Here is a 17705-nt window from a genome sequence, read left to right on the forward strand (position 1 = left end):
TCGATAGATGTTCCAGCCACGCATGATTGTAGGTACCTGGTAGGTACCTATGGTCCGGACAAGAGAAATGCTCGGATTCCGCTCAAGTGACTGTGTTCATTTTGGCGACCTTACCTGAGATAAGGTACCTGAGCTACCTAGCTTGCCTACCTTAGGTGTCTAGGTAGGTGTGTAGGTACCTGGTAGGTACTGATAGAACACTGGGGACGGAATCCGCTCACGTGCCCAGTTTCCCGGCCCAAGACAAGGCCCCCATAATCCTCCCACCGTCCCCATAGCCCCGGGCGCGGCGACGCGGTATACACCTCTGTTCGAAAACGCCTCGACCCCGGCTGCCCAACATGGCTTCCCACATCGCCTCGGGAGATCCAAAGACACGGCAGGCCTGTGAGCCTTGCAGGTAAAACACTCTCGTCTTAAATCTTCTTGCTATAGCAAGTCCCACTAGAACGTCACTTACGCACTTACACACCAAATAGGCGGAAGAAGACGAAGTGTCCCGCAGAAAAGCCTGCTTGTTCTTTCTGTATCAGGCTCAAGCAACCATGCAACTACCTGCCCAGACACCAGAGAATTGTGGATGTAGATGCAGGCCGGGTCACAAAATCATCCGAGTACTGTCCTCCCCTGGTCCCTTGCGATGATTAGAGCTGTCGCAGCGAACATTCGCAACTAAACAGTTCATCGATAAAAAGGGTCAGAAATCTGGAGTCTAAAGTTGGCCAGATCTATGACATCCTACAGTTCGGTCTCTTCTTAGTCGCGAATGTTTTCAATGCTCAAGCTGATGCCTCCACATTAGATCACTCACCAACCTGGGCGACGACGGCAAAACACTCCAAAGCTCCAGGTCCTCGCCTGACCGCGACTTGAGGCGCAACTCCTCAGCCAGCGGGTCCGTCATAGTTTCTCCGTCTCCCAACTTTGCCTCGAGCCCGATATCTCAGAATCATGTATGGTGGGTACCTGTAGACCCAGTGAACCACCGACCCTGGTGAGGTTGCGAGCTGAATCCGACTCCTGCAGGTCTCCAGCGAACCCGAATCCGCCTGCTGAAGTGATCGACTGCGTTCTCGGTATCTACGAAACCAAGATTTACTTCCAGCCGTTACCACTTTTTAAGCCTCGGGAGCTTCGCAAGAGAATTTCAGGCTTCCCTGAGTTCCTTCGATGGAGCCTTTTCGCCTTATGTCTTCGTTACTTAGACAACCCCTTTTACAACGGGAATGAAGCAGTGGCGTCCGAATTTTATATGATTTCAGCACAAGGATGCGTGACTAAGCTAGCTTCAGAAGGCAAAGCAGACCCAGAAGTTGTCCAATCTCTCTGCATCTTAGTACTTTGCGACATTATGAGTAAGATTCCCGCTTAACACGATGTCAGCGATTGGGGCTGATCTAGTAGCGCAGACAGAAATTCAACGCGAGCTGAGATGTCTATTGGAACCGCTTCACGATTGAAGACGCTGCGCGTATTGATTCGACAAGCATCGCCGGCAGCCTCCGACACCGAGGATGCTGACGTTGATGCCCTATGTTACTGGAGCGTGTTCATCCTCGAAAAGGCTTTCTCCCCAACATATACTGTGCTCAGTAGCCAAGATGACGCCCCGGCTTTACCCTCAAATCCTTGCCTGCTACCAGGTGTCTCTGAGCCGGCGTTCGAGGCGGTCCAGATCGGCCACCAACAGACCCAGGACCCCAAAGCAGGCATCGTGTCGTCGAGCGTCCAGATCATTTCCATCTGGGGAGATATCTGTGCATACTTGAGCAGCATTCGCAAAGGGAAGACGGAAGTTCCGTGGTCCTCCAACTCGACGTACTCCCAGATCCAGGTCCAGCTGCACCAGTTTGAGCTGGATCTCGCGCCTCCCCACCGGTTCGAGAACATACTAGTCAAGCAACGCTCTCCGTCCGAGCTTCATTCCTACGGAGAATACTGGTCGCCGTGGACGATCATGCAGCTCACGTCCCACGCAGCCCTCACGGTTCTCAATCATCCTTTCCTCCACCTAGTGGCCTTGCGAGGCCGCGAGTGCAGGGCCCAACCGAAGCTTTTCATGCAGCATATCATTGACCAGTCACTTTTTCATACCGGATGGGTGATCCGTTTACTACAGACCTTTGAGGAGATGGGACTGGAGATAAACGACCCCCTGATGGGGCATCAGGTCGCAGCCACGGCAATCATCCCCTGCCTGTTCCAGTTTTCCCAGGATCAACAGATGGCCTCCAAGGCTCGCGAAGGCCTGTACCTCTGCGAACGATTCCTAGAACGCCTCTCCGTCAAATGGCCGCATATACGCCACAAGGTGAGGCAGCGTCCAAGCGCGGCGTCGTCCGATGGGCGACTGACATGGCCTTAGTTGAACATTCTCCGCCAGCTTCACTCGGCTGCCGAGAGCCGACCCGATAGTTCCACCATCACATTTGACCAAGGGTATTTCTGGGACATTCTCGTGTCGCCTCCCTCTTACGGCGCAGGCGATGGCTCGTCGCCCTTGGCAGCGACGTCTGCCGCTGATGATCCGAGATCTACGCTCCATGTCACGACAAAGTTTGTGCAGCCCTGGCCAGACGAGCAAACACGACTGGTCAGCCAAGTTGATCCGCCGTTCTTCTCCCAGCCATCGGCGTCCAACGACGAGCAGATTCTGCTCGACGACCTGTTCTCGCAATTCCAGGTTTACGACAGGCTTTGGAATCTGCCAGACGTGGGGGTTCCCAGCTCCAGGATGTAGCGATCAGAGGCCGTGTCACGACAAAACAACAAGGATGTCCCCGATACGCTCGCTTTTCAAGCACGCGATACACTGACGCCGCGCGGGGCATTTGTTCCGCGAATGGATCCATTATACGAATTACAATTCAGACATCAGGCTGGTTACATTTGTGTAGCTGACAGGGTCGCTCGACGGCCGCAAGGAGCTGGGCACCGGTCTGTCCTTCCAGTGATTGCAGGCAATTCGATTCAATACATGCTGCTTATGGTCGCATCAACCCTATCTCAACCAATCAACGGCATTCGTTGGCAGCCCTACCATGGACGCTTGCTACAGGCACACCACGAGATCAACGCGTGGGAAGGCTTCGCCTGGAAGCCAAGATTCCTCTCGATTGACTGCCAATCAGGAGGTCGGCGCCTGGCCGAATGGCACAGCGTTCGGATCCGGGCACAATTTTCTACATGACGCAGAGCATTGCATCATAAGGGCGCGGCGGCCTCTCTTCTCGGTGTATACATGGTGCATCCGAATCCAGCGCGGCCATCTTGAGCTTATGAGCCCCATCGACAGAATTACCCTTTCCCAACCTAGGAGCAACTCCTCAATATGCAGTTCATCCGAAACATTGTGTCCTTCTTCACCCTATTGGGTTTGGCAGCGGCAGCATACGATCCGGCATTCGACTCGCAATGCGCTAGCGACGGTATCTGCCTGTCGTCGTTCAAATGGTGCAGAGACGATGCCTTCAGGCCCTCTGGCGATGATTGCCACTGGCCGCAGGGCGCCAGCTCGTTGTGGGTAGGCGACGGCGGCGGCAGAACGGCCCTCTTAGACTCCGAGCCTGGGTATGAAATTGCCTGGCGGCATGCCAACGGGTCGCTTCCCGTGACGATCCGTTGGCTCAGCGGCTTGCCGGACCAGATGCCGGAGAAGGAGGATGATCAAAGCTTGCGCACCATCTACGAAACCAGTGAGTATTCTTCCCCCCTGCCTTTGGCTCCAGTGGCGTGAGCGGTGGTCCAGGGAGAAAGACCAAGAAAACTGACGCAGGGCCGGCGCAAGACCTGACAGCCAACAAGAGAATGTCGGGCACATACCGCTTCACGCCGCAGACGATACTAGACGAGTACCAGGCGAACCGCATGCCCAACGTGACGATCGAGGCGGCGTGGCTCATGGCCCGCACCTGGCGGAACGTCATCACCATCTCGCAGCCGGGCGCGTCATTGGATGGGCCGGCCGACTTCTCGCACAACTTTCTGCTAGCGGATGCGGAGCTCAAGGGTCTGCTCGCGGACAGGCGACGGGCGTCTGCGCGGGACCTTGGCGCGAGCCAGAAGAGGTGGGGGATCGGTGTCGGCGTCGGTGTCGGGATCGGCTTGCCGCTGGTCGTGGCGCTCACGTGGATTGCGGCGCGTCGTAAGGCGACGGGCAGGAAGGTCTGGAGTGTGCGATCGTCTGATAATGTCAAGTTTGGTAGGGCGAGTGCGTGAGATGGGTTGGGCAGTAGGGCGTCGTGTTGTTAGAGCGGTCTGATTTCGCGCGAGTTTGTCTGTCGCTTTTTGAGGTGAATACCCAGTTCATCTCTCGATGAAATGGTACGACGAATGACGCTGGTGTCATGGAGAGGTGATTGTTGAACATGATTTGTGGATTACCGCTTTGTCGTGGTCTCTCGTGAAGTTACCGATAAGCCTCTGGTTTGGGCCGAATACATGATAATGACAGCTGGAGGGGTCGGACTGTATGAGTGACTTTATTCCTACTTTTTGTCCAGATATCCATTACCGTCCATTACCTGTGCTCCCCTGCCAATGACCAGGACCAACAGCGAGAAGAAAAACGTGCATTGGCCTGGCGCTGCATTGAGCGGGCGACCCCCTGTGGCACAGGGGATCGTTCCCCAGACGCACGCGCAGACCGGCAGTCTGGTCGCCGGGTCGCTGACTCAGCAGGTCTCGACAGCATAATCAGTCGCATGAGCAGCAGTGGGTACAGGTAGTAGGTACCGCTCGGTGGGCACTGCCAGCAGGTACCACGAGGTACCAAGAGTATCTGTACCAAGAGTACCTGTACCAAGAGTACCTACCTACCTTACCAGAGTACATGGTACTAGGAACGCAGCTCCAGGAACTTGCCAGAGCAGGCGCCAAAGTTAAATCCACAACACCACGAACGAAACAACACGACACGGCCACCCACTCCTTTCTCTATCAACCCACTCGTCACGTCGCTTCACCATCCCAGCCAGCCATCAATTCACCTCGTGCCGGCTTGTGCTCAGCCATTGCAGTGTCCCCTGCATCTCGAGATACCTTCGCCGAAGGTTCTACCTGTATCTCCACCACGTACCACAGCTTACATGTACAGCGCCACATACATCCCCACGTACTACAAGCAACAACGCGACTTTTGCCCCCTCACCCATCATGGCGAAACCTAGTGACGCCGCAGCCGCAGCAACGACGCCCCGACTACCTCACACCAAGCAAACCACACTGCACCGCCCGCGACCCGGTCCTTCCAACATGCCCGCCACCTCACAGTCGACCCGCCCTCCCAAGCGCTTCAGGTCTGTCGCGTCCGACGACGGCGCGTCCGGACCTGTCACCTCGGCCAACTTCACCGCCCCCCACAAGCGCACCATGGCCTTCGCCTCACCCGTGCGCAGGCCGCCGTCTCGCGACCTGGGCTACAACCCGCGCGCCGCCTCGGCCTCGGCCGCTCCCTCGGACGCCCACGACAAGTCTCGATCCACCTCGGTCGACGCCGCGCCCGTCGCGCCCCTGGCTCCCATGGCGCCCATGGCGCCCATCGAGGACGATTCGCCCACGGCACCCATCGAGGACGATGCGCCCAAGCCCCCGCCCACGCCCACGCCCCAGCCCGAAGTCCCCGAGGAGCCCGCCTCGATCGGCGGCGTCATCTGGAACTCGGTGCGCAGTGCCTTTGGCGGTGGCGGCGGCGGGAACAATGCGACGCCCGATCCAACGAGCCCGTCTGTCGCGGCCGGACGCAAGAGGGCCTTTAACGACATCGAAGAGGCCGAAGAGCCTGCGGCAGACGAGGCCGATGCAGAGGCGCCAGAAGCTGAGCCTATCGCGACATATAGCGCCACGGTCACCGAGACTGTTGTGGAGACGGAGGGGCCTGCAGGCGAGACGATTGTGGCGACCGAGGAGACGGTTGTGGAGGAAGTCGAGGTCAAGGCGAACAGCACGGCTGTCGAGCCCGAGGACCAGCTTCGCGATTCGCTCGAGGGCGCGGTGGAGAGCCCTCCGTCGGTCAGAGGTGCGCCAACGATTCTGTCCGCGTCAGTCGAATTGTCACTAACCTATCGCTAGATGTTCCTGCCGGTGCAGAGGTGGCAGACGATGTCGAGACGAAGGAGGCCGAGGTCAACGGGGAAGAGACCGAGCACCCAGACCACGCTGCTGAATCTGCTGTGGAGGAGGCCCCCGAGGAAACCGCCGCCGAAGAGACCGACAAGCCCAAGGCGGAGACACCAGTCGCTTCAGAACCAGCTGCCACCGACGACGCGTCCGAGGCCGAGGCCGAGGCCAACAACGGCGAAAACCTCCAGCCCATGACCAAGGACGGCGCGGAAGTCTTCGAGATTGAGGACATTGTCGAGCACCGCCAAGCCACAGACGACGAGACTCTCTTCGAAGTCCGCGTCAAGTGGGACACGGAAGACCCCAAAGACCAGTTCTCCTGGGAACCAGAGGCCAACGTTCAGGAGGACGCGCCCGCCGCGCTGTGGAAGTACTGGCGCTCCGTCAAGGGCGGGCGCGCCGCCGCCATGGCCGACCCGGACATGTGGCACGTGCTCCACGTCGCAGGCCACAAGGTCCAGCCCGACGGCAGCGTGCTCCTCCACGTCGCATGGATCGGATCGGCGCAGAAATCATGGGAGCCCGAGGACGCTGTCCGCGGCTACGGCGCCGAGCATCTGGACGAGTACTGGGGCGACGCAGGGCGGCAGGGCGACGGTCTTGAAGGGTGCGAAGACTAAGGCTGCGAAGACCAAGGTTGCGAAGACCAAGGTTGCGAAGACCAAGGCTGGTGCAAAGACGAATGCTGCGCCCAAGGCCCCAGCCAAGAAGGCCGCTGCAAAGGCCGCCGCCAAGCCAGAGCCTGCGCCAGAGATGGCCCCCCAACCCACAAAGGCTGCCGCGACAGCCGCGCCCACGACGAGGGTGCCCAGGAAGGCTCTCGCAAAAGCTGCCCCCGTCAAGCCCTCCAGAGCAAAGCCGGCCCCAGCGAAAGCCGCCCCCAGCGCCGCGCCAGCGACACACCCGTCGCGAGCGGCCAGGACCGCCGAACCAGTCGAAGAGGCGCCCGCTCCCGCAAAGCGCAAGGCCACCGCGACACCAAGAGCAGCACCGCCGCCGAAGAAGGCGAAAGAAGCACCCCCTCCGGCACGCTCGACGCGCAGTCGAAGGACGTAGATGCGGGGGCGCGTGCCGTGGGACTGAAAGGGGCACGGCCATGACGGAAACTATATAAAGGGCGGCATTCTGCAGCAAAGCTGGCTATTCTTTTCGTGTTTGGTTTGCGACTTGTGTATGCACTTCTCTTTTTGGAGGGGGGAGCGGGGTGCTCTGCTTCGTGGTCGGCGTGTGGCGGTTAGGTGGGTGGACAGGGCTGAGCGGCAGGCGCGATGATCTCAGTTGGTTGCTGCCATGGCCTTGCGGTGTAGGGACTGTCCTGGCCTGAGTTGTTCTGTCAGGGTTGGTTTTGTGGCGAGAACCATTTGACTGCGTGGTCAAGTCGATTCCATCACTACCTACTACTACACATGTCACACCGAGTGTGAGGCATAAGACGAGAGTCAAAAGTGATTGGTATTATGTGCGCCTAGATGACCAGCAGCCCAACGACCGAATCCAGAATCGATTGCACCCAAGAATCATGACTGAAGAACAAAAATGACAAAACAACAGAGCGGTATCATCCGTGAACCCCAAACATGAAGACTCCAACGTTCCTTAACCATAGCGAGCGTACGTCACTCCAGCATACGCGAATCCGCAAAACAAAGCTCCAAGGTAGGAACGCTGCTCACCGCGGCGCGTAATCGGCAGGGTTATACTGATAGGCATGCGGGCCCGTGACGCGGTGCTGCCCGGGGTCGAACTTGTGCACATCAGGAGGGTAATACTGCTGCTGCTGCTGCTGCTGCTGGGGCGGACGATACTCTTCCTGCGTCTCGGGGTGCGTCGACAGCTCCGAGGCAAAGCCCTTATGGTCGAGGGCCGGGGACGCGTAGCCCGTGTTCTGGCCGCTGCTGGCCTCGGAGGAGATGGACGTCGGGCGCGACGAGGCCGTCAGGCTGGGGCTCGCCTGGCCGGGGCCCGGCTGGTTGGGGTTCTGGCCGGACCAGCGGAAGGCGTTGGCCGTGGGCGAAGGCTGGCCGGGTGAGGGCTGGGAGTGGTAGAAGTTGCCCGGCAGCTCGGCGACGAAGGCGGTCTGCTGGGGCGCGTGGTGCTGGGTGGGCAGCTCGGCGTACTGGGTGCCCTGCGACGACGAGGTGCCGGGGCGCTGGCCGGGCGGCGGCGTGGCCGCCATGTAGGTGCTGGCGCGGGGCACGGTGTAAGGGATGGCGGGGGAGGCGGGGCCGTCGAGGCCCGGGCTGCGCTGGGGCGCAAAGATCGGCGAGAGGAGGGCAGCGTTGGCGTTGGTGGAGGAGCGGTCGTTGGGGTTGATGGTCTTGATCTTGCCGTCCTGGATCATGGCCGACAGGACACCGGCGTCGAGCAGCTCGGCCTTTTTAATGATGCGCGACACCATCTCCTTCGAGGCCGTCTTGAGCTGGGAGCGGACGTAGCTGATGACGGTTATGTTGCACTTGATCTCAATGTCCTCGCGCAGGTAGAGGCCGTCGGCGGGGACGCCGAGGTCGGCGAGGCCAATCTCGGCGTGGACGGGAGGCTCGATGCCGGGCTGGTTGCCCTCGATACGGTACTTGATGCGGATGTCGACGTTCATGGGCGCGTACGTGTGCGTCTGCAGGCCCCAGGGCATGTCGTGGAAGCAGCCGTTGAACTTGATCTTGCCAGAGCCCATCTTGCCGAGGCCGGGCACCCACTGCATGCGCTCGGTAATCTCATACCAGGTCGAGTAGTACTCGTCCGAGGCGGCATCGCGAGGCGCCTGGATGGGCTTGTGGTCGATCACGAGGGGGTTGAGAGTGATGACTTCGGAGTGGGAGTGGAGGATGTCGATGGCGAGCTGTCGGGGGATGAAGCCCGGTATGGGCGTGATGGTCGTGTAGACCTCTTTCTTGCGAAGCATGGCGGACATTCGTCGCCGTCGTCAGTCGTGTCGTCAGTCGTGTCGTCAGTCGTGTCGTCGGTCGTGTCGTCAGTCAATCGGATCGTCGGTCAATCGGGTCGTCGCCTTCGCTTATAGATCGTTTGATGGTATATTCAGGAGCAGATGTCGCGATGATGGGATGAACGTCTTTCTGTGCAGATGGCCAACGACGATGCAGAGATGGCGACAGACAGATCAAGTCTGAACAGCAGCGCTGCTCGAGGTGAGGGAATGGACAAAGGGAAGAGGAACGAAAAAAGAAAGCTGACGCTGGTGCTGACGGATGGCCCCTCGTCAGCTTGCGCAGCCGCTACCCATGTGCCCATGTGCCCCTCCCGCCGAGCCCTACGTTGGCAGGCGGCGTCACAGGAGCTGCTGCGGCCGCCCGGCCAGCTCAGCCCAACGCACTGGCCGTCCTACCTCCTCAGGGACCTAGGTACCCAAGGTGGTAGGTAGACACTGAACAATGATCACTGAACACTGATCACTGAACACTGCAGAGCCCTGGACTTGGGCGCCCTCCCAGGCCCCGTCTTCTCATCTCACGTCATCACAGCCCCCCGGCCCACGATGATCCGTTCCGGGACGCTGGTTCCGTGCCCATCGCTTCGGCAGTGCCAGCCAATGAAGGCGTGCCGCTCGCATTGTCGCCCCCGAACCCTGTGCATCTCCACCGCGTCTCTGTTTGAGGGCAAGGATTGCGGTGCCGTTCACGTTGACGTGACAGTGCTTTGGGCCTTTCGCAGTCACGTCACGCAGAGACGACATGGCAGTACCTTGTGGAAATCAGACGGCACTCTTCTTATGCTTAATGACAGGTGGTTCCTGTTGTTTCAAATCGTCGGGTTCGCCGATGATCGCTGTGTGGTTCCTTCGACGGAGCACCATTTCGACTCGAAATTTTCGAGGTGAAACAAGGTGCGCTCCGATGTAGGATCGGACCAGATCCAGTCTGACAGACAGGAGACACAATCAAGACATTCTTGGTCCTTGCTCTCGTGGCCTGCTTGTCCTAGATGAATACCTCCTTGGGTCACAATACCACGAGGAAAGATGGATTTGGAGGAAACACATTAGTGGGAGCAGCCAATCGCCTTTCTTGTTGGGGATTCTTTTTTCTGTGTTCTCTGCTCTATGAAATTTTCTTCCTTGACGCTGTCCGTCAGAGAATAAGTACTCGCTGTCGGCAGTATTTCCATCTTGGCTGCCATGTCGGGTAGTTGCAGTGGTGACACTCGATCGGAGTGGAGACAATTCATTCGAGATTCTGTAAGAGAAGGTTTTAGCATTAGCTTTTAACTTTAATCATAGAGTTATACATTGCAACCTCCCATGAGTCACAGCCTTATAGCCTCTAAACGAGAACTCAAAATTGCAAGCAACGACAACTGAAGTAGTGATCAGGAAGGTCGTATCCCCATCATGGTACCCTAATGATGCAGGAAGAATGTGACAACTCCGATTGAGTTCAAGGCGTTTGTCACCCAGTCTTAACACAACGAACAGGAAAAAGGCTATCGTGAAATATCCATCATGGGAAACCCAAGGAGCACGCTCTGAGACCAGCCAAGTCACTACAGCATAAAGCTTCCGGAAGATACTCCCCGCCGATGTCTCTGTTATGTTTCTGCCCACCCTGAGCCTCATTATCCTCGGCTCTTACCGTGCATACGTTTCCCTCGGCACTCTTACGCAACATTCTGACCAATGTTTGTCACGCAAGGGTCATCGTCGCGGGCACCCAGGACGCGTTCACAGGGAATTCTGCCAACCAGGGGGGGGGGCTAATTTGACAAAGACGATGACGAGAGCCGCCAGAGCCCCAATCGCGATCCGATGAAACTCAATCCGAACCCACAATTCAGAAGACGCTCTATCAGGCTATTGTCCCCCCAGCTCATGTCAAGTGCCGAAATACTTGCCGGCCAGGGGGGTTCAAATGTAGGACGGATGTGCCATGTACAGGTCGTCTGCGACGGGATGTGATTGGCGGCATCGTACACAACGGCGTGCGAGACAGTACCCATGAAGCCAAGGGGGGGGGCACCTGAGCTGGTAGGGAAACGTCACTGTGGAATGCGGGGGAGGGAGGGAGATAGCGTTGCGAGTAAGGCAGATGAAGCTTGCTAGGGCATTGGATAGGGGGAAAGGGGGAGATGGAGGGCGTGGGGTCTGCGGCAGCACTAGGAAACCTGGGGTACCTAGCATGGTCTCTCCACGGCGGAAGGTTTTGGTGCCGCGGTGGATAGATGGGGGTGATGGGGTAATCGGTCACTGACTCGAGGGTGGTGATTGTTAAGTCGGGCGCCTTTATCTGCTGCTTGCATGCTTGCAGCATACTTGAAGGGATGGATGGATCGGTGTCCGCTGCCCATGGTGGTTAAGCATAGTTCCGCAGGACGCCTTCGGTTTCGCATCTTGTCTTGATGGCTGATGGCTGGGGAAGAAGGTTTAATCGCAATGGCGGGCTGGAGAAACGGAGAAAATGCCAATTCTCCGAGGTTCTGCTGTATTTCCCTTCCCCAAGCGCTCTGCCTTTGTTGTACTCAATGGGTCTGAGATTCGGGCCTTCTTGACACGTGGTACCGTGAATCCCAGGTACCTACTTGCCTACCTACCCAGATACCTACCTACCTAGGTAAGAGAGGTCCCTAGGTAACCCTACGGTGACTCAGTGCCATGATGCCGGCTGGTGACGCTGGTCTCACCCAGCAGCTCGGGACGAACACGCTTGAAGACATGTTTTCTTCCCATCCCAAAACTACAGCACGGATAGCTCTCTGTACAAGCTCAATGAGGCAACACCATGGCTTGGCTTGGCATCGAACAGCCGTTATCACAGCCGTTCCTGTTCTGGTGGAGCCAGACTGTACCCCGCAAGACGCGGCAGCAGCGACCGGGAGGTCGAGTTTGCGGGGCAGGCGCCCCCCAGATGCGGCACTAAGCCTGAAATGGCCGGCAGGGGGTCAAATTTGTGATGCTACCACAACCGCCTGCTTGACCCCTTCTACCAAGCACACGACCTTGGCTCGGTCATGTCGAAATGGATATATGGACTGTCGTCTGTCCCTGATCATCCATGGACTTTTTATCGCAGGAGCATCAGGATCATCTCGACGATCACTGACCAGAATCATCGATCGTCCACCTCCATCACATCCGTTCTGCTCACGACTTGGCGTCAGAAAGTGGAGGACGACTCTTGCCCTCCAGCCCACTCGCCATCGTTCTCACCAAACGTGAGAGCTATCGGGAGACAAGCTACTTCATCTCTTCCCTCGCCTGTCTCCAATCTCAACCTCAACCCTCGCGGTTCAAACCTAGTCCGTCATGTCGTCGTCTGACAAGGAACGCCCCAACAACCGCCACATCGAGGCAACCCTTGATAGCCACGGCCTCAAGACAGTCACCGATGAAGATGGCAATATTCGCCTTGCTGCCGGCAACGGCCAGGTCGCCACCGATCAGTACGGAAACCCTCTGATCGAGTTTGACCCCGTGGCTGTGAAGAAACTCCGTTGGAAGCTCGACCTCATGACCGTCCCGACCGTCTCCTTCCTCTACCTGTTCTGCTTCATTGACAGAGCCAACATTGGCAACGCACGCATCGCTGGCATGGAAAAGGATCTCGGATTCCAGGGCTACGACTACAACGTGGTCCTCTCCGTCTTCTACATTTCGTACATCATCTTTGAGATCCCCGCCAACATCTGCTGCAAGTGGATGGGCCCCGGTTGGTTCCTGCCCGCCACGTCCCTCGCCTTTGGCGCCATCTCCATCGCCACCGGCTTCGTTCAGTCCCAGGCTGCCCTCTGCGGAGTCCGCTTCCTTCTTGGCATCTTTGAGGCCGGCATGCTGCCTGGCATTGCCTACTACCTCTCTCGATGGTACCAGCGCGCCGAGCTGACTTTCCGTCTTTCGCTCTACATGGTCATGGCACCCCTCGCCGGCGCCTTTGGTGGCCTGCTCGCCTCGGCCATCCTGACGCTCGACCACTTTGGCTCTCTTCACACCTGGCGCATGATCTTCGCCATCGAGGGCATCATCACCGTCGGCCTCGCTCTCATCGCCTTTGTCACCCTCACCGATCGACCTGAAACGGCCCGCTGGCTGACCCAGGAAGAAAAGGACCTCTGCATTGCCCGCCTCAAGGCCGAGCGTGTCGGTGCCACCGAGGTCCTCGACAACCTCGACCGCAAGCGCCTGTGGCGCGGCATGACCAGCCCCGTGACTCTGCACATTGCTGTCATCTTCCTGTTCAACAACATCACCGTCCAGGGCCTCGCCTTCTTCCTGCCGACCATCGTCCGCACCATCTACCCCGAGTACACCGTCGTCCAGCAGCAGCTCCATAGTGTCCCTCCCTACGCTGTGGGTGCCGTCTTCGTACTCGCCTTCCCCGCCCTCAGTTGGTATCTCGACCGCCGCCAGGTGCTCATCGCCTTGAGCGCACCCCTCGTCATGACTGGCTACATCATGTTCCTCGCGTCCGAGACGGCCACCATCCGCTATGCCGCCACCTTCCTCATCGCCAGTTCGGCCATGGTCATGGGACCCATGTCCAACGCGCACATCAGCGCCAACGTCGTCAGCGACACGGCGCGCAGCAGTGCCATTGGTTTGAACGTGAGTCTTCCCTGCTTCTCTGCATCCCGTGATATTTTCGAGACACATCGCTGACAAGGTGGTTTTCAGGTCATGTTCGGCAACGTCGGTGGCCTCATCTCGACCTGGAGCTACCTCGTCAAGGACGCGCCCAACTTCCCCATCGGCAACGGTCTCAACTTGGCTGCGGCGACCATGATTCTGATCATTGCTACATGCGGTTGGTTCTGGATGAAGTGGGACAACAAGAAGAGGGATGGCCGCAACGTTGAAGAGGAGCTTGCGGGCCTCTCGCCTGGGCAGGTGTCCGACCTCGACTGGAAGCATCCCGGTTTCCGCTGGAGGACGTAAGGTTTTGCACACGCGGTGTATTCAAGTTTGTTCTTTCTTTCAACGTCTGCTCTATCGCGAACCAGACGGCGTACTCTATCAATTCGTTCAACCCAAGTCCCCCTTTCCTCCGTGTGACCATCTCTCATAGCGCCTCCAGAATCTCGGCGGCAATCTTCTCGGCCAGCACGTAGACGGTGCTCTGTGGGTGGCCGGGTGGCAGCAAAGCAAAGCTGCTCGCGTCGACGACCCGCAGGCCCTGCACGCCGATGACCTTGGCATCGCTGTCGACAACGGCCATGGGGTCATCCCTCTTGCCCATGCGACAGGTACAGGCCGCGTGCCAGACAGTCATGACAGTCTCGCGAATGGTGTTGAGAATCTGGGCATCCGTCTGGACGGCGGCCCCGGGGAAGTACTCGCCGCCGCCGACGAGCACGCCCTTCATGGCGTCGGTCGCAAACGCCGCGCGCAGGCGCTTGTACGTGGCAACGGCGACCGCGACGTCGGTCGGATCCGTCAGCCAGTTAGGGTTGATGAGCGGCAGGTCCCTGGTGTCGGCGGACCGCAGCGTGACGGTGCCGCGCGACAGCGGCGCGACGAGGGCGCCGAGGATGGTGGCGTACTGGTAGCCGTCGCGCGGCTGGGTCGTCAGCAGGTTCGTGAAGGCGCCGACGTAGCCCGGCGCCGAGATATACTCCAGCTCGGGCCAGTCGGGCGGGAACGCGGCGTCGAGCGTCGACGCCGCCGACGCCGGCAGCAGGGCGCGCGGGATCTTCTCCCAGCCGAGGTAGTCGCAGACGGGGTTCGTCAGCGGGCCCTGCTTCTGCAGCGCGTACGGGCCGAGGAACTGCGCGCCCGTGTAGAGTAGGTCGTTGGCGAGCCGCGTCAGCGTCTGCACGTTGACGCGGTGCGTCGGCCCGAAGAAGACGTGGTCCTCCATCGTCTGCCCGACGCCCGGCCGGTCGGCGACGACGGGGATGCCCAACTTGGATAGCTGCGCGCGCGGGCCCACGCCCGAGACCATGAGCAGCTGCGGCGACTGGAAGGCGCCCGCCGACAGGAGGACCTCCCTGCGCGCCCTCAGCGTGTACTGGCCAAGGGCGAGGGCCGACGAGACGACGACGCCCGTGGCGCGCTTAGCGCCGTCAAAGACAATCCTGCGCGCCAGCGTCGCCGTGTAGACCTTAAGGTTCGACCGGCCCTGGGCGTCGCGCAGGAACGACGTCTGCGACGAGTCGCGCGTCTGCGTCCTGGGGTCGATGGTGCTGGCGCAGTACTGCGCGCCCAGGAGCGCGCCCGAGTTGAAGTCGTCAGCCTCGGCGACGCCCAGCTCGTTGAGCGCCGGCTCGAGCCACGTGCTAAAGGGCTGCGCGTAGTTGGCGTACGACACCTGCAACGGCCCGCCGGCCGGCGAGAAGGCGGCGGCGTCGTACGCGGCCGACGCGTTGGCGAAGCGCGACCCCGCCGGCGCCGTCAGCCGCGCCGACCGCCGAAAGTGCGGCTGCAGCGCGTCCCACGCGTAGCTCTCGTCGCCCACGGCGTCGGCCCACTTCTGGTACGACTGCTTGGTGCCGCGCTGGTAGACCATGAAGTTGCGCGCCGAGCTGCCGCCGAGACACTTGCCGCGCGCGTAGTGGATCGTGCGGTTGCCGGCCCCGGCCTGCGGCTCCGTGACAAAGTTCCAGTCGACGAGCGGGTTCGTGTCCGACGGGCTCGACCCCGCGAAGAGGGTGTCGCCGGCCGGCGTCTGGCCGAGCGCCGGGTTGGTGATCTGGTAGAACGAGCCGGCCTCGACGACGGCCACGGTCATGTCGCGGTTGGCGCTGAGACGGTTCGCCAGCGTCAGGCCTGCCGTGCCGCCGCCGATGATGACGTAGTCGAAGGTCGCATCGCGGTTGAAGATGCCCAGGAGGGAGCCGAGCTGGCGCTTATCCTCGCGGTGCGATGCCGCCTGCTCCTCGGTAGGCACAGCATCGGCGAGGACGCCGAATAGCGCAGGAACGAGTGAGAGACGCATCGTAACGTAGGCCGTACGCAAAAGGGGATGGACAAGGATGTGGCCCAGGATCGCCAGAGGGAGAGTCCAAGCAGCGGATGCATGACCACACTTATACCTGTGCTGTCCATGAGCGGCAGAGGGCTCATGCAGCTTGCCGGCATCGATGGACTTACTTCGTCCCGCGTCGGATCTGGGCCGAGTGGTTTGACCTGCATGGACCCCAGCGACAATACGAGCCACCGATTTGCCCTCCCGGTCAGCTTGTAGGCCAAGCTGAGCAGACTAACCTTGGCATTTCCGGACGAACACGAAGGCTCGAGCCTCCCATGTGGTTCGATCCTGTGTTCCTGACTACCCTTAACAAAGACCGCCGCTCTTTGTTTCTCAGGCCAGAACCTTGCGGGCCGCGGCCAGGTGGAAGGAAATGACCAGAACAGGCCAAGCTGTTGAACCGACCGCACAGGACGGGTATGGCGTCTTCTTAGCGGCCGTGGCTAGTGGCGATCAGATCGTCTCTCACCGTCAGCCGCTGCAGGCCTGAGCTCGCCAGGTGAAGCTGGATCGGGCATGGCGGCGAGGAGCGAGCCTAAACAAGATTTGCGGGCGGCATTTGAGCGAAGCCCAGGCGGCGAATTATTGTCGGTGGATGCCGCGGATTCTTGAACCTTGTTCTGATTTATCTTTTCTCTTGCGGATATCTACCACATTGTCAATGTGGTCTTCCTCGGCCTTTGAAGGCGGGCAGATGATCCCCATCGCCAGTAAATTTTGACATCGACTCGCGGCTGATGACTCGTTCTCGCCAGACCTAGCTTGACGGATCAAAAGAAACCAAAGAAGCATCCTTGCGTTTGCATGGTTCAGCGAGTGGCCTTCGACTCAACATGTTCTGTCAGTTTCAGGAGTTTTCCTACTGAGCCAAAAGGAAGACAATCGTCACGTCAACACCAGAAAAGGGTAGAACATGGTGTTTCTACGCACTTTAATTCTGCCTTGCATCGTCTTGAGGCTGGCATTTCGGATGTCTGTACCACCAAACGCCACCCCAACTCGTAAATGCCAGACCCACCCCATGATTGAGTTGCCAGGACTTGTCTGGGCTTTCCAAATGTTGCAAGTCATCAGCTTTGAATGGTGTGAGACAGCCCCCGCCTTGGCATGGAGTGGGTGAGGTGGTAGATTCCCGGAATTCATTACAACCTAGGGTCACGAAACCAAAGGACTTGGCTGCTGCGGGCTGCTTTCGGGCTTGATCAGCATCCAATGGCACTGTAGAACAAGGCCAGTCTATTGATGACTGGAATAGCGGCTCGATATAGATACAGGGGTGTCCATTGAAGGCACTTCTGGCACCCAGCGTCTATCCCTGGATATTGCAACTACCAGACCCCACCTTCGAGTTCCAATGAGCCTCCGAAAGCTGCATGTTATGGCTGTGTTACGGTCGGCTCCAGCAGGGCTTAGTGGCAGCCCTCACATGGTCGCAAGTGCCTTACGGCAGCTATCCAATCGAGCTAGAAGAATACGTGGTGGATTAACTTGATTGATTCAATCCTTTTTGCTTTTCGACTTCCAGCTTGGTGCTAGTTAGATGTGGGTCCGTCGTCCCGAGTTCAATGGCTTGACGAATTCCGAGCTGGATCTGCTGCTCGAGCACAAGGTCCGTATGAGAAAGTCCAAGTAGGAGATGGGTGCTCTGTTGCGGCCGCAGCTTAAGGCTGTCGC

At 59.0% G+C, this 17705-nt stretch overlaps 6 protein-coding genes across 6 annotated transcripts; 4 read left to right on the plus strand and 2 right to left on the minus strand.

The window, feature by feature from the left end:
* Positions 1-1432: 1432 nt before the first annotated feature.
* VDAG_03606 (uncharacterized protein) lies at positions 1433-2954 on the plus strand (the record flags this gene model as incomplete). The annotated part of the gene is made up of 4 exons (XM_009653690.1): positions 1433-2311; positions 2366-2683; positions 2741-2833; positions 2898-2954. The coding sequence occupies 4 exons, from the start codon at positions 1433-1435 to the stop codon at positions 2952-2954; spliced, it is 1347 nt and encodes a 448-aa protein (XP_009651985.1).
* Positions 2955-3331: 377 nt separating this feature from the next.
* Positions 3332-4218, plus strand: VDAG_03607 (uncharacterized protein; the record flags this gene model as incomplete). The annotated part of the gene is made up of 2 exons (XM_009653691.1): positions 3332-3695; positions 3776-4218. The coding sequence occupies 2 exons, from the start codon at positions 3332-3334 to the stop codon at positions 4216-4218; spliced, it is 807 nt and encodes a 268-aa protein (XP_009651986.1).
* Positions 4219-5154: 936 nt separating this feature from the next.
* VDAG_03608 (uncharacterized protein) lies at positions 5155-7176 on the plus strand (the record flags this gene model as incomplete). The annotated part of the gene is made up of 3 exons (XM_009653692.1): positions 5155-6016; positions 6070-6653; positions 6703-7176. The coding sequence occupies 3 exons, from the start codon at positions 5155-5157 to the stop codon at positions 7174-7176; spliced, it is 1920 nt and encodes a 639-aa protein (XP_009651987.1).
* Positions 7177-7789: 613 nt separating this feature from the next.
* On the minus strand, positions 7790-9031 carry VDAG_03609 (uncharacterized protein; the record flags this gene model as incomplete). The annotated part of the gene is made up of 1 exon (XM_009653693.1): positions 7790-9031. The coding sequence occupies one exon, from the start codon at positions 9029-9031 to the stop codon at positions 7790-7792; it is 1242 nt and encodes a 413-aa protein (XP_009651988.1).
* Positions 9032-12373: 3342 nt separating this feature from the next.
* On the plus strand, positions 12374-13999 carry VDAG_03610 (Tna1; the record flags this gene model as incomplete). Its single annotated transcript, XM_009653694.1, has 2 exons — positions 12374-13669; positions 13739-13999. The coding sequence occupies 2 exons, from the start codon at positions 12374-12376 to the stop codon at positions 13997-13999; spliced, it is 1557 nt and encodes a 518-aa protein (XP_009651989.1).
* Positions 14000-14123: 124 nt separating this feature from the next.
* Positions 14124-15998, minus strand: VDAG_03611 (choline dehydrogenase; the record flags this gene model as incomplete). The annotated part of the gene is made up of 1 exon (XM_009653695.1): positions 14124-15998. The coding sequence occupies one exon, from the start codon at positions 15996-15998 to the stop codon at positions 14124-14126; it is 1875 nt and encodes a 624-aa protein (XP_009651990.1).
* Between the last annotated feature and the right edge of the window lie 1707 nt (positions 15999-17705).

Source organism: Verticillium dahliae, genomic scaffold (genome assembly GCF_000150675.1).
Source record: "Verticillium dahliae VdLs.17 supercont1.6 genomic scaffold, whole genome shotgun sequence".
In the NCBI taxonomy this organism is placed as follows: Eukaryota; Fungi; Ascomycota; class Sordariomycetes; order Glomerellales; family Plectosphaerellaceae; genus Verticillium; species Verticillium dahliae.